The sequence below is a fragment of the Orbicella franksi genome, chromosome 3 (genome assembly GCF_964199315.1).
Source record: "Orbicella franksi chromosome 3, jaOrbFran1.1, whole genome shotgun sequence".
NCBI lineage: Eukaryota > Metazoa > Cnidaria > Anthozoa > Scleractinia > Merulinidae > Orbicella > Orbicella franksi.
In genome coordinates, this window is record NC_138147.1 from 3130001 (window position 1) to 3146591 (window position 16591).

Genomic DNA, 16591 nt, shown 5'->3' on the forward strand with positions numbered 1-16591 from the left:
AAGAACCTCCCTTGAATCTTCCTTGGTAAAAAGGTAGTCTGGATACTTTTAAGAGCCAAGTGGCCCATGAGGCCGGCGCTTATCTCCGGTCTTAGTACCATGAAGTGACTAGGAGTGTTTCTTCTCCCCGCTGGATGGGATGCTAGTCCATCGCAGGGTTACCCCCAGCATTAAATTCGCCGGTACCCATTTATATACCTGGGTGGAGAGAGGCACTGTGTGAGCAAAGTTTCTTGCCCAGGCTAGGAACACAACATAATGTCCCCGGCCAAGGGTCCGTTTCTCGAAAGCCCCGGAAACTTTTCGGGCCCGTAAAGCCATTTTCAGTTCGTCTGTATCTAAAAACGGAGAAGTGTATACGCCTCAAACTTCTTGTATGAAGAGAACCTCTGTTCATATTACGAATATGTGAATAAAACAGCTCTGCGATCGTAAGGTTCGAGATTTTGCTATGGCTTTCCGGGCCCGAAAGGTTTCCGGGGCTTTCGAGAAACGGGCCCCAGGGCTCGAACCCGAAGTGCTCAATCCGGAGGCGAGCGCACTAACCACCGCGCCTCCATAGCAAACAATATCTCAGTTTAAATTAAAAATCTAAGTGATTGTCAAAACATACCATTATAGTCTGGGATCCAGAATAGGTCTTGTGCTTTCGCCATAATCATTCCTTGTCCTTTCCACACGTAGTAAGTGATCGAAACGAACTGTGCCACCCACAGAAGCGCTCCCGCTGCGAGAATGTAGATCAGATCGTCTGATGTACAAGGTAAGGGAATGGTGTCTGTCTCGCATATCCCTGTGACATGTATCATGAAGATAGCGATAGGTGTTGCTAACGTTAAAGGGAGAGCATACCCAACCCTCTGCAGGCAGAGCGAGCAGGCAAGCCAACCAAAATGGTAACCAAAGAAGCTGGCAAAAACATGGAACATGAAGTATACAAATGATGGATTAGATACGTTTATGTCTTTTAACCCTGCAAAAATACTGTTCAGCTCAACTATGTTGTAGAGCTTGATGAATATAACTGCAAGGAAAGGTGTAAGAATAAGTTTCCACAGCGAGGAAACAATGGCAGCTTTCCCGCGAGCTGTTCCTCTTTTCACAGGGGGTCCCTGGGTGACACCTTGCTCTGCGTCGTTGTTATACATGTAGCCAGAAACGTCCGAAACTGAACTCTGCATCGTGGCCTCAGGAGCTTTGTTGGCGCTCTGATGTTTGCTTCTTATTTGATATTTCCTCAGCTTAGGCGACCATGCGATGGAGAGAAGAATAAACGCGATCGGGATACCTATCCGTCCGTACGTGTCAGGTGTCTTAAAAGAAAGTAGCAATATCATTGATAGTAATATGGACTAAAGTTACAGAGAAAAATAAAATCTGTGAAAGATTCCTTTTAATAGTTATTCGGACATATCAGAAAGCGCGCATTGAGTGCAAAACAAGCTAAGTTTCTAATTCAGGAGGTATCAACCAATGCATTAAATTAAGGCAGCGTTGTTTCTTTTCATAAAATCTATTTTTAAACATCAAGGGCTGCGACTAAGAATTGCCTTAAATATTAAGGCTGAATATTTACAACATGCCAAGGTAGTAAGGATGTACGGATAAGACCTATATTCTGAACAGAAGTGTAAACGTTAAATGTCGTAAATTATATTATGATGACAAAATAAACTAGTCCAACATAGATGTTATTCTCGTGGGAGTCATTCTTTACAACTAGATACTGAAGACCGTAGGTAGACGAATCTGACTACGAATTAAGGAGTTGGTTACGTTTTCAATTGAGTGTCGTGAAACCAAACCTAAAGTAATCAGATTGACCAATCACAAAGAACGTAACACAGGCGGCCCGAGTATGTTACCAACACGAAGAGCGGAAAAAGCGCTAGTCAAGATTGCTTTCAGTGTTACTTTTGATTGGTTGAGAAGGTTAACAAATTTCTGACGACATGCTGCTCTACAACGTCAGTCAAGAAATTGACGTCAGTCTGCGGGTCCACTCGGCTTTCGCCTCGTGAATCCACAGCTGTTATGACGACATTCATTGTCAATAACAGGGCAGACCCATGAAAAAGTGACGTCAATTTGTTTTTTACGATAACAAATTGTCCAATTGTCCGCCCTCGCTCGTTGACGCATCTCATAAACCATAAATTCATGTGTCTGCTCCGTTACTGACAATGAAAATTAGCCAATGATCGCGCGAGAATTTCTGCATTTGTCGTAAAAAAACAGGACAGACGCATGAAAAAGTCACGTCCATCGCCACATTGTCCGCTCTCGCACCATCGCCCAAATTATAAATCTAATGCGTCTGCCCGCTTATTGACAATAAAAAGTAGTCAATGAAGTAAGTTAGTAAGTAAGTAAGAACTTTGTTTAAGTATCAATGTATTTAGCCCACGTGGGCTAATTGGGGACACGCGAGAATTACTGTAGTTATTGTAAAATGGCCTATCGTTAACGTAATAACTGAATGCAAAACCAAGGCAAATACAAATTGCTTCCCACGGTCCAAGTGAAAACCACTCTAATCACCGGCTTAGCCATTACCTTCCAAGTTAACAGCGCAATACCAAGTACGGCAATGACAGCAGATGCTGAAAATTTGAAGGCGTGCAACTTGCCACTTGTTGTGTGGAAGCGTGATCTTGATGATGTGGCTTGCCATATCGACGGAACCACAGCTAGACTGCACATGAGCAGTACAATGACACTGGGGTCTACTGGTAAAACCGCCAGTCCGACTATGGTTATATAACAAAGGGACAGAGTTTCCAGGAACCCACCAATCAAAATCTGCAATTGCGAGTGACATTGAGGAATGATTAATAGAAGCAATGCAAGGAAAATGACAAGTTAAAAGCATAAGGAACAATAACAGCAGCAAATTTCATGACTAGCTGCAGGCGACTTATTAGAATTCCAGAAAAAATATGGACAAAATTGCCAAAACTGTCCAGTTGAGTCAGCTGTCATTCCAAGAATTGACGTTTATGTTCGCAAAATTGTTACAGCGATGGAATATTTCAGGCCGGATTTTTTTCAATAAAGTCGACTGGAAGCTCTTTAATCAAGATGACTGATTGACACTGACAGTGTACGTGGCGTTCTGTCCCGTCCATAAAAAGTAATATAGCCAATCAGGATGTAGGATTTATTAGACCTATCGACCAAAATTCAACTTTGTTCGAAATTTTGCCTGTTTTGTTCTTACCGCCTGCATTGGACGGACGTCTTAAAAACTCCAAAATATTGTCAGCGCTAAGGCCTGGTTTTCAATACGACATAAGCACCAGCACAAGTAGAGCTGAACAGTAGTGAGAACGCGCAATAAATACACGCTAAATTGCAACTTTTTACAATATCATAGTCTTTTATCTGCGATCCCTCAAAGTTGGAAGAAGCTCCTACAAGTTAATTCTGGCGACTCTACTACATCCCCGCCGCCAATGCTATAACGTGCAAGCTAGATGTTATACGACAAACCGTTAACCTTAGAAAATCTTCCTCCTCCTACTTCAGAAAAAAAACTCTTATCATACGGCATCGCAAAAGAGAATCTAAATAAAATTTATCTTCTGCCGTTCACAGCCACAAAAGAAGTTAAATTGGCAATGTTCCAGCACAAAATTATTCACAACATTTTAGTCACGAACAGTATATTATACAAAATGAACAAGGTTGCCTCCCCATCCTGCCCTTTCTGTCCCTCTGATAGTCATAACATACGTCATTTGTTTATTAGCTTCCCGCGAGCGTCTTCCTTTTGGTATAAGTTCCAAAGTTGGTATTCTACCGTAAGTAACGCGAGTTTACTTCTCTCCGAGCCAGAGGTATTATTTGGAATTACTCGTCCCTGTACTCACCGTTTGACCCTCAACCACCTCATAATGCTAGGCAAATGCTTTCTTTATATCAACGCTCTAAATAATACTATGTTCGTTTTCAGCGACTTCATCTCATTAGTGCAGGATAAAATCGAGATAGAAAAATATATTGCTGCCGCGTTGAATGGTGAAAGGAAATTTCAACAGAAGTGGAAATTCCTTCTCACCATTTAAGGCGTTTCCCTTACTAATTTGTTGCGAGGTCTTTTTTTTTTAGTTTGTTTGTTGGTTGTTTTTTTTTTTCTATAATTAAGTAATTACATTGTATTGTGACTCCTTAAGTAACGTAATTATTGCGTATTGTAAGTAAGTAAGGTAATGCCAAGTATTGTAAATAGGTTTTTTTTTTTTGATTTATTGTAAGTGACGTTTGTAAGACAGTAAAAGCATTAGAAATAATAATAATAATAATAATAATAATGATAATGATAATAACAATAATGTAGTGTATTGTAAGTAGGTTAGTTATTGTTGTAAGTAGAGTAAGGCAATGTAAGTAATTATGTGTTTAGCAATAAAAAAAAAAATAAATGAATAAATAAATAATAAAAAAAAGTAGTGAGGACACCCACAACACAAGCATAAGCACAAGCAGAACAAAACTGATTGTTCGTCTTGTGCTTGTATTTATGATTTTTTCAAGTGACAAAATGCCGCTGAAAGCATAAGCACAATCATCGTCCGCCATTCTTTTCTGTATCGTGGAGGTATGGAACCGATAATATAGTAATTTTTCATTCTGCGCATGCCTAAGAAAATATGCTTACCGTTATGCTTGTGCTTGTGTTTGTGTTTATGTCGTAGTGAAAAATACACAGGCTTAACTAACATTTTTATTGCATCAACAATTTTTTTTGTTGTGTAATTCAAATTACCAGGGTAACAGCACGTTTCAGTAGCTGAGAACATAAAGACCATCGATCTATAAAACCACATGAAGTCAACAATGAAAGGTACGTCATTTGCAACCGCTGTGTGCGTCAAAAGACATCTGTAGCCAGAAAACGTTTTTTGTTTCAAAATCGCAGTGTAACACAGACGAATACTAATTAGCAATAAACCATTCAATATAGTGCTTATCATATAAAGAGTGTTTTTCCGAGTGATTAATTAATCTACAGTGCGGGTGATAATAAAAAGAGAAGTCAATTAATCATTAAAGTTCACTCATGGATGAGTGAACGTTATGGAGAACTCGGCTCTTTTAAATCCATTTGAAAAATAATTATTTCAGGCGTGATGAACATATTGGGACAAAAATCCTCTACGGTTGCCAATGCTAGCGCTTAACCTTTTAGTTGATTCTTTCCATTTTTTCCGTCTTTGTCGTTGTCGTTCTATCTAGAGTTAATTAAACTAATGAGAGGGGAGTCGAGTCGTGTGACTTTTTTTTTTTCGGAAGGTTACACCATTCAAAGCCTGGTTACCAAGCGTTACCAATGTGAAATTTTCATTGGCTGTTTTCTACTCACGTTTGATTTATTGAAAAATATCTTTTACTGGGCAGTTATTTTACAGATCTTCGTAATCACTGTGTGTAAAACCAAACAAGAAAAACCAGACAATTGGAAACAAGACACTTGAATAGTCTTTGTCTTGTCTATCGCCTCGCTGAGCTTATTTTACAAAGCTCATTCTAATAAGCTTACCGAAATGTTGCCAAGCACGCGTATATCATTGGACTTCGCATTTTTGGCCATGTTTTCTAACGAACCTAAGCCAGCTGTGCCTTGTCATGAACAACAGCATTTATATTTTATTCTATGTTTGCTTTATCATTTGGTTAATGGCACATTCCTGAACATTCATTACTTTTGCAATTATTACTGATATTTGCCTGGTGTCTGAAGGCATGATACAGCAATATCAATGCTCTTCGTACAACTTGTGCTTAATATGGTGTATTATTCGTAAATGGCAATTCTTGGCAATCTTTGAAGGAGACATTTAGGGGCTCAAAATTACTGAGAAACATGTATTGCTTTTATTTTACTAGTAAACTGTATTTTAATCCTAGCTTATTCACCCGTGAAAGTTAATAATCCCCGTATTGGCTCTCCCAGCAATTGAAGATATGTGTCTTTCAATCTGTTTTGTTTGTCATCGCTGCCTTTTTGATTGTATTTTGTCCAAAATGCATAAATAACAGGCGCGGGTTGACAAGCATGAGACGTATGTTACGAACAAATTGTTTGCTTGGCTTGCAGCAAAGTCGTTATTGTTTGATGTAACCTTTCAACTGCACAGGCGTAACCTGTCAGTCTGTTGGTAGGCCTGACCGACCCATTTCCAATTTCTCAATTCCACTCTCAATGTTTCAAGTTCTCAAGGAATTCGTAACGAAATATTTAACTAATCACACAGTCGACACATGAAAGAAATCAGTGGATATATAACAGAACAGTTGCAAAAAGCAACGGACAGACAATGTTATAGATGTGAAATCCAGTTTAAATTTCGTCTTTAGGCATACAGATTAGGATCTATTAAAAGTCAAAAGTTTAAACATTCATGGCAACATTCTATTCAGAGTGATTATTGTTTTCTTAAATGCATTTCAAAAGACACCATGCGGAAAAAGCAAGCAGTTTTTACTTGGAAGGGATACCTATCGATCCAGTCATTTAAGTTTAACCAGCAAATAAAACCCATGCATTATATCAAACAAAAAACGAAAAGGTAATTAGAACTTACCAAAATAAATCCTTGTTTTGTTGGCCACGGACGAGTCTTCCTTCTTAAATTTGTCCAAGTAGCGTAAACTAAAGACACGAGTTGAGGGATCATTAAAACCAGGACAAGCATTAATATGGAGGCTTGTTTGCTTGTCTCTACAGAAGCATCTCCCAGAGCACTTGTCTCAGTTTGATTAAAAGCTTTGAACTGCTGTCCTAGAACCAGCAGACAAATCTTACTGGCTACCACGCAGAACACAACAACTGAGAAAACGAGCACGGCCGTTAGCCATTTCAAGACGCTGAAGAACACGTCGGTAAGTTGACCGCCATTTTCAAGTCTGCTGCTGGCATTTGATATTGATGATTCAGTCCTTTCAACCGTGTAGCGTTTTCGATGGTGATCAGCTGACAACTGAGCAAAGTTTTCGTAGTTGCTTATCTTTCGAGACATTTTGAATCCTGTCTTACACTTGTCTTCTGTGCAACACAGGCATCCAAGCACCCCCAAAGATTACAACAGCTTCCTTGTTCTGGATCAACGGTTTCAGACCTCCGCCAGGTTTATTATAAATGGATTATTCTAATCTCCTCCTCGTTCAAAGGACCTCTTCAGCTTCGTGTGTTAATTATCGGGGAACTGAAAAGCCCCTTTGGGACAAATAAAGTTAGCACGTATGTATTTATCACCGTGACAAGATAATTGAGACGTACCAAAATACGGTACTTTGTACGTATCATTTATCTTTTTAGGTGGCTTTGCGTTTCTATGGTAACCATGTTCTCAACAACAACAAACTTTATTTACTCATACATTTACAATTTTACAAACATATATATATACAAATAGATGGACAGAAAAATGTATATTTGCGTCTCGAGAACCCAAAGGTTTTCTAGTCAGTCTCCAGTTATTTTAAGATTTCTACGGATATTGAGAGTTTATAGAATTCTTAAGAGAAAAGATGTGCTCGTGATGTCTGATAGAATGGAGAAAATCAATACAAGTTTTCAGAATGTTGTTCAGGCAGTAAATAAAATTGCAGTTGTTTAGAGGGGTTGAAGGCATTGAGATATTAAAGGTGGGTTGGGATATTGTCCCAGAGAATAGTCGCTGTGTAAGCTATTGTCAGACTGTTTAACATCCGCAGCCTGGGGAAGAATATATCCTTATTACATGATATCCTAAAACTCAACCGGATATTATAGCAATTTCTGAGAGTAAAATCAACGAAAACACGTGTACATCTCTAAACATACCCGGCTATGTTTTTATAAATACTTATTCAAAAACACTGGCAGGAGGCGTTGGCCTGTATCTCCCTAGTAAATTAGAATTTACGAGGAGGCGTAAACAACTGAAATGTTATTTTTCTGTTGAACAACATTCTGAAAACTTGCATCGATTTTCTCTATTCTGTTAAAGATGATAACGATAACCTTTATTTAAATTCGCTTAGCTAAATAGCTACTTTACAGACATGCCAAGAAATAAAAATAGCGACAAAAATCTATATAAAGTATATTTACAATTAAAAATACGTATCTTGTACGCACCTTTTCTCTTAAGAATTCTATAAATTATACTCTCAATATCCATAGAAATGTAAGAATAACTGGAGACTGTCTAGAAAACTCTCGGGTTACCTCAGTCTCCAGACTAAGATATCCAGTATTTTTCTGTCCATCTATTAGTTATATTTTTACAATCGCTGCAGGAATTCTCACGCGCTCATCGGCTAATTTTCGTTTTCAATAAGGGGTCAGACACATGAATGTATCATTTATGCAATGCGTCAACGGGCCAGAGCGAACAATTTGACCATTTGTCATTGTAGAAACAAATTGACGTCAGTTTTTCATGCGTCTGTCCTGTTATTGACAATGAATTGCGTCATAACATTGTCAAAGTAGTCTGCGGATCCACTCGGCCTTTGACAATGTTATGACGAAATTCACGATCAATAACAGGACAGAAGCATGAAAAACTGACGGCAATTTGTTAAATGTATTTTTGTAAAATTGTAAATGTATGAGTAGATAAAGTTTGTTGTTGTTGCTGTTGTTGAGAACATGGTTGCCATTGAAACGCAAAGCCACCTAACAAGATAATTGAGACACACCAAAATACGTACATACATACGTGCCCACTTTATTCGTCCAAAAAGGGTTTTTCAGTTCCCCGATGATTAGCATACGAAGCTGAAGAGGTCCGTTGAAAGCAACGAGGTAGAGAATAGGATAATCCGTTTATAATAAACCTGGCGCAGGTCTGAAACCGTTGATCCAGAACAAGGAAGTTGTTGTAATCTTTGGGGGTGCTTGGATGTCTGTGTTGCATAGAAGACAAGTGTAAGATACGACTCAAAATGTCTCGAAAGATAAGCAACTACGTATTAAACTTTGTTCAATTGTCAGCTGATCACAATCGAAAAACGATGCACGGTGGAAAGAACTGAATCTTCAGCGTCAAATACGAGCAGCAGACTTGAAAATGGCGGTCAACTTATCGACTTGTTACTCAGCGTCTTGAAACGCGCTCGTTCTCTAGGGGGATCCGGGGGAATGCTCCCTCGGGAGATTTTCCAATCTGAGGTCCCTAAAATAGCATTTCCAGCCTTCTGAGAGCAGTTTCCAGCAATTTTAACTGACTAAAATCATTGATCGGATATGTTACTTGAACGTTGTACTCTCCTTATGGAACAGGTTTATTCAAATTGACATGCAACATGTCAGTGCTGTATGAAAAATAAACTACTTACCCATTACATAGGCCCCACAAACTAGTTCAATTCATTTGGATATTTGGGAAAATGTGCAAGACTTTTGTCGGGAAACGTTTTAAAGATAGCGCTGCGAAAACAAAATTAGGCTAACCAGAGTGTTAATTACTCTGAGAGAATCCAACCGTATTCTAACATTATTACTGTTCTACTTCTGAATATTTTTACTTGTGTTAGCTAAACTTTTTTATTTTTTTTTTTTGTGGGGGGGGGGGGGCCTCCCCATGCTACGGCACTGTTACTTATCCATGTGTCTATGTGTCGTCTGTGTGGTTAGTTAAATATTTCGTAAAACATTGAGAGTGGAATTGAGAAATTGGAAATGAGTCTGTCAGGCGTACCAACAGATTTACAGGAAATGTAGTGGAAATCAAATCAAAACAGAATAAATTTGTTATGAGCCAAGCAAACAAGTTGTTCGTAACATAAGTCTCATGATTATCAACCCGCACCTGTTATTTATGCAGTTTGGACAAAATAAAATCAAAAAGGCAGCTATGACAACCAAAACAGATGGAAAGACACATAACCTCAATAGCCGGAAGAATCCATACGGATAACATAACATAACATAACAACATAACATAAAATAACATAACATAACATAGCATAACAACATAACATAACATAACATAACATAACATAACATAACATAACATAACATAACTACATAACATAACAATATAACGTAGCATGGCATAAAACCTTTATTTTAACACATTAAGAATTAAAGCTACAAAGCTTGTGGGGTCGTGTATATATACTACTGGATTAAAATACGTTAAGTAAAATATACACACATAATATAATAAATACGAAGCTAAGATGAAAGTATCATCTAGGCTTAAAATATTATAAGTTCCTAAAAATACACGTACATGTAATCACTATCTCTATATCGGGATATGGAGGTAGCTGAACTGTCGAAAAGAATCTTTAAAATACTCCTTGGTGATAAGTAGTCTATAAATTTCCTAAAAATTTAAATTATCTATTTTGACATTACAATTAACTAAATTCCAGAGGGCTGACCCTGGCTAGTGAGTCTCTCATTAATCTGCTATTGCATCTGGGCATCGAAGCTACATTCTGACCACGTTATGAATAAGAACTTTCTCGATTTCTAAAGATACTCGTAGAAAGGCAGGATGTCATTATTTGCGTGCGTTCGAGTATTTGTAGGTTTGGTATGTTAAAATAGCAAAAATTCTAGGAAAAGCATTCATTTTTTGCTTGATTTGTTAGTTGGACGTGAAATTGGCCTCCTCGCAGGGGCGAAAACAAAGGAATTCATCGTAAAGCATATGCATACGAGACGGTTGTTCTCGTTCATACATGTATTACGTAAAATAAGTTAGAATTCAATTCAATTCAATTCAGTTCTGGACCAAAAGTTGCCTGTTTCGTCGGTATACGAGACGACGTGCTTTTATTACCAAAACTAGAATGAACACGGTAGCGTTAAAATGTATGAGAAATCTGAGGGCAATAGGACTAAGGCTGTGTAGTTAGATTCTCATCTGCGATCTATATTCGGGGAAAATAACGAATGTCCAAAAGCTAAAACAAAACCTAAGAACAGCCAGTGGGGTATTTAATCACAATAACTTCTTTTTTGACCGAAAAGACGGCTTTACATTCTTATAAGTTTCTTCCTCTTTTGTTTAACTAATTAAGTTAGATTATTTTCAATGCCTTCATTTTGGCATTGGAAAAATACTAACAAGGATGAAGAGGAGGATTATTATATTCAGTGAGCAACTTTTAATTCCGAAGCAATCTCGTCAAAACAAATTGCAAATGAATATGGAAGAGTGTGAAGAAGATTGTGACTAATAAGCGAGTCCGCGAGTCGTGAGCCGCGAGCGTATTTTTGCACGCCACTGCGTTTTTTTTGTTTTTTTGTTTCTTTGTTTGTTTGTTTTTTTTTTTTGAATTTTTAATTTTACGTCAACATTTTACTCAGTAAATGGTACACTTGTTAGAAGAAACAAAAGTTTTCGATTTTCTTTCATGCGAGAAATTCTGCGCAAGTAATTTTTCGTAATTTCATCGAACGGATTTTGCAGGTAAGTTTGACAAATATCCAAATAACATGCAAGAAAACGTTCAAGTGAGGCGAATTTTAGGTAAGTTTCAAAATGATATAGCAAGAGCATTTATCAAGCACCGCCACGAAAGATTCGTATATTTGTTTTTTGCCTGCCAGTTGTCTGTTGTTTTGCCTCTCCGGAAATCAATCTCTTATTATTTTATTTTTTTTTTTTTTAATGGTTCCCGGTAAGATTGAACGACAGGACAATCGCTTATTTCGAGCAATTCTATAGTTTGGGTACAAAACCCATCCGCCCGGCAATGATTAGTAGAAGTTGGTTTATAACCGTATTTACACATCAGTTTGGTCTAACGTTTTGCTTGAATCCCGCTGGAATATAAATCCTTTAGGTACTTCACTGACCCTTCATTTCGCTATAACACGAAACTTCGCCCTGTGAAAGTCAATACAATTTACTGCGCTGAAAAAAATCACTTAAAGATTTGCAAAAGTTTACCTCTCTTCCAGCTACCAAAATCTGCAGGGTAATTCAAAAGCAAGATGGGACTGTCCGTCCTAAAATATCTGCATAATTGGTAGAAATAATCTTTTTAAAAAAGGAAAACTCTCCATCACCTCACTTGCCATGCTACAGTGCACCAACGCATGAAGACCGCGGGTGCTTTCATTATGCCAAAGATACCGGAAATTTCGGTCGGATGTAAAATGGTCCTTTTCGGTTCTTTCCGACCGAATATTCGGGATCACCTCCTGAGGTGGTCCACTTATTTCCGTCGGACCGGTCCAAATGAAATTTGCCGTTTAACTTTTGACAAACGGGTTCATTGCCCTTTTCTCTTCACTTATGTAGAGAATTCGGAAAGGGAATAAAACAGGGTGAGAGCCATTCCTCTTAGGCGGCCCAATTTGATCGGAAAATGTCGTTCCATTTTCCTCGGGTATTCCCATTGGTCTCTGACCGGTCAGTTTGACGTTCACTGGAGGTACCCAGCATGTCATAAATACCATATTAGGGCATTATGCCCGTTTTTTTTTTTTTTTTTTTTTTTTGGACATTTTGGCGGGAATCTTTTGGGGCTCGTAAAAGAAACCCTCGGCTCGCAGCTTGCGGCTCGAGGCTCGGGCTCGCACACTCGCAAAATAGCCTCCCCCGCCAGGGAACAGTAAAGCTGTCGAGCGATTGGTGCAACAAGTCTAGTGTGTTTTTTTTTCTTTTTGTCGTCTTCGATACCTAGTCAGTACAATGATAGCAAGCTAGGAGTCATTTTTATTTGTTTCTGTGCATCAAATTGTAACATTTCCAAGAAGTAAAGTTACTAATTCATAGAATATAATTAAAAGAAAAGTTAATCGACATTTCGATATATCCAACACCATTATAAAACATGAAAATTTGTTAACTGTCAAAGATGTGAAAAGAGTCGAGTTTTGAATATGATGAGATGGCATTCCTGTGGATCTGACTTGATGCAAAAGTTTTTACAAATCTTTTGATAAAGTTTTCAATATTCTGTCAAGATAGTGCTTTTCGGCAACCTTTCCAAATTGAGCGTTATAATCATTACTGTGTGAAAGCCTCACTTAAAGACTTGTCTGATTGATTTGTTACAATATAATTGTAACTTTTGATCTGTTACAATATAATTAAAACTTCCTAGCCAAAGGTAACATTTTTTCGATCAAATCCTTGATAAACCGATAATTTGTGCGGGAGGCAATCATTTCAGTCTTCCTCCACCTGGTCTGAATGGGTTTAACCGGGTGATATCTTCCCCTATTCCAACAGCAAGTCACAAGTGGGATATTCGTGGAATAACCCTGGAGAACAATGAATAATTATGTTATTCCATGCCTTCCCCGCACACATAACAGGTATAAGGAGGACAGCGAACAGAAAAATTCAACCTTGACTGAATTGCAGGACTTGCTAACAGATCTCGTTGACTTCTGCATCAGCTTTTCTAGTCCTTAATGGCCTGAATGGAATAATGTCATTTTATTCATGATATCTCAAACTCTGAGATAAAAGAGGTGTTCATTAAAAGACAATAGTTCTCGACCTCGGCCGTTTGATATCTATTTTAATTGCTAATTATCATTAGTGTGTTGGATGACTGTTCCCAGATTCAACGGAAGAAACACGATTGTTTCCAACTCTCTTGCTTAGTGTCCAGGGTGTACGCGCCAAAATATGAACGATAGTTTTGAAACGATGGGCTAAAAGTGCCAGAAACTGAAGAACAACTAAAAACCCGTAAATAAGTAGAAAAGCAAGCCCAATGACGTCTACTCCAAAGACCTTCAGGTCTTTTTGCTGCACCAGAGTCAGTACTATTACCGTCCATAAGGCATTGCTGACACCAAATGTCAAAAGGGCTGTGTTTCGCAATTCCACGAGTTTTTCTTTCAGCTCGGAAGTCTGGTCAAAGGCACTTAATTCAGGGACTAGACATGTTTGGCGTAAACCTTCCCAGAATTCATACTCAATGCCGTCGTCCTGGTTGTCCACATCCAGGTAGAGCAATGGAAGACGATCCAGCTCACGCCGCGTCTGACGAAGTTTGATTTGACCTGGGAAAAAATACGGACAATCACACGTTAAGAAGAGGCCGACGTTATGTATTTTGTTTTTCTCTAAGAATCTGGCAATCAATGGATAAGTTTTTCAGTATATTGCCATAGGCATAACCAACTGGGCGAGCCAGCTTGTAATTTTCTTGAAGCATCACCTAAAACAGTGAGTGAAAATCAGTGAACATGGAAACATGGATCTAGTTGAATTGAGTTCAGGCCCTTGTTCTCGTTTGATTCCGGGTCACTATATCAAGAAGGTCTCTTATCAATTAACTCTCGCTCAGTTTCATCTTATTAGAACTATTTTTCTCCGGATTAGACAAGAATTCTCTTCTTGAGGCAAGAATTCTCTTCTTGAGGTGTTTTACTCCAGTTCGCCGACACTAAGTTTCCTTACTTAAGATATTGCAAGTGAAATTTTGTAATTCATATCCAAATGACATAAAAATTGTAGAATGTCTTATGTCATGAAATAAGTTAGAGGCTACCAAAGGTAGATATTTTCTTTTCATGCATGCCCTGAGCATGCAGCAAGTTTCAAGCTCGCGCACCGATGGTGGCCTGGAAAATTCCCTGTTCTGTCTGATCTGTGAGTCAGTAACATACCAATTTCCGTGAGCGTGAGACAGGTTTTTGAAACTTACCTTGATTGGGGTATTGCAGTTTACGAATGGCAAATAAAAGCCTGTTGAAGTGGCCAGGTTTGTGGATGTTAAACGTCTCTTTCAGGTTGTCTTTGTTTATCTTTTTCAAATCTTCCAAGTCGCTGGGTTCTGTATATCCACTAGATTCAAACTTGGGCCAATAATCGCCCAGACCATGCTCTTCCAACCATTCCTGAACGTTTAGCTTTTAAAACAAAACATGATGGTACCAGAATTAAAACTAAACAATTCGCTAAATACTTGGATATAGTTGTATTCAAAATGTTTTTGATATCAAGCGAAATCCGATGTCAGTGACATGATGCAGCCGAAGATTTGGAAGTAGCTAGGTGGAGTAAATACCTAACCGTGCCTTTTTGTTACTCTTAGGTTGCATATAAAAGTCGGTTATTTTCGCCATGGACATTTTTACTCCACTATGTATAATCAAAATATATTTTAGCTATGGCTCGACCAAAATCGCCTGTTATTTCGCCGAAGCTAAGCGTACCAAAACAACACGATTAGATGTCATTACAGTAATTTCCACATAACCAGAAGCTGGGAGATAACTATGCCACAAGTTAAGGAATAGACCACTCATTCTGTGGGTTTAACGGCGCAATAAACCACGCGGGATGTTGGGAAAACACGGGAAAAGTTTGTAAATCACGAGCCGTTAGGCGAGTGATTTAGCTTTTCGAGTGTTCTCCCAACATCCCACATGAAACATCCCGAAACTGCATGTTTATCGCTAGCGTACTGAGCTCTCTCGTTCCCGCGTAGAGCTGCCATGGAACACAGGTTTTGTAACTCTACTGACCAATCAGAGCGGACGTAGTATGTCAGTTATTTTATAAATCAAAATAACATCTCTTTTCTGGAAAGATTTATATTTTTGAACACAAATAAGCCTTGCGCTTAATATCGAAATTTTAAGACCAATGATAAAAGAATAAGAGTGAATTCGATCCCGGCTTATGCCTTTTTGTACCAGTCATAAGAAACCTTACAGGGATATCCTCTTCGATGTCCAGTCGCGGAATTTTCCTAATATCTCGTAGAAGCCTCTGGCGATGTCCTCTGGTATGGATGCCAATTAGTTGCAGATCCTGTAAGGCGATTAATATTTATCAAAAAAATTGATTGGTTTGCACAAAATTAAAGCAAGTTTCTTCCAGGTAACGTGCCTGAGACTGTACTGTAACGGTAGAAAGGGAAGGATTTACCATGATCAACGAAATAGTCACGAGGAATGCATAAACTGAAGAGATAACGGCCAACCGATTGTGTGTGTGTACAACGATTTGGCCGGAAAGAAAACCGAAAACGAAACTAACGGCCGCCCTCTGACAAACTTGGACGAGAAATGAAGCCTGAAGAAGCAGTCTGTAAGATAGGAATTAAAGATTGGTGGTTACGGGACGAGAGATTCATCCATGTGGCTTGATATATAATACATTTAATACGGATACTGAAATTAAATAATTCTTCTCGCCCCAAGCTCCGAAAGGCGCGGTTGGGGTACTTAGCTTCACCGCCCGCGCCTCGAGGGGATTTCGAGCGGACCTTAAAAACGTCCTTTTAATTTTATTTTAATTATCTTCTTCATCACGAGACTTTGTAGTTTATGTGTTACCTGTTCACAACTTATTATCAGGGGCGACTGTTGAAAATCTTAAATGATCATTGAGCTCTCTATTACGACCAAGGTTTAAAAAGAAAGTAGTCGGCTTCTATTCATTTTCAGTTTCGGTTTGGGTATACTTTACAGGATATACTTTAATTGTTTCATTGTTGTGGTTTTTGTTTGATTTTAAAACAGCACTAACCTTATCTGTCATTCCGGGTAGAAATCCTGCTGTATCATATCCGTGCTCACGAAAATTGGAAGCGTAACGCTGTGGAACACCAAACCAACTCATCATTAATAAAGTAAAAAGTTAAACACGAACTTACGAAGCCG

General features: G+C 38.5%; 2 protein-coding genes across 10 annotated transcripts in view; both read right to left on the reverse strand.

Annotated features, from left to right (window-relative positions):
• The window catches only part of LOC145480675 (uncharacterized), a 23901-nt gene extending 16640 nt beyond the window's left edge, over positions 1–7261 (reverse strand). Inside the window, exons 1-3 of the mRNA XM_081458976.1 lie at positions 6588–7261; positions 2557–2802; positions 614–1313 (exon numbers count right to left, since the gene is read on the reverse strand). Coding sequence (XP_081315102.1) covers positions 614–1313; positions 2557–2802; positions 6588–7022 — 1381 coding nt within the window. The 5' untranslated portion in view covers positions 7023–7261. The remainder of the gene's footprint in view (positions 1–613; positions 1314–2556; positions 2803–6587) is intronic.
• A 4225-nt stretch (positions 7262–11486) lies between these two features.
• The window catches only part of LOC145480669 (uncharacterized), a 29475-nt gene continuing 24370 nt past the window's right edge, over positions 11487–16591 (reverse strand). For all 9 annotated transcript variants that reach the window (XM_081458962.1, XM_081458966.1, XM_081458965.1 and 6 more), the window contains 4 exons: positions 16458–16526; positions 15639–15737; positions 14626–14830; positions 11487–13978 (listed from right to left, as the gene is read on the reverse strand). In XM_081458962.1, coding sequence (XP_081315088.1) covers positions 13506–13978; positions 14626–14830; positions 15639–15737; positions 16458–16526 — 846 coding nt within the window. In that variant the 3' untranslated portion in view covers positions 11487–13505. The remainder of the gene's footprint in view (positions 13979–14625; positions 14831–15638; positions 15738–16457; positions 16527–16591) is intronic.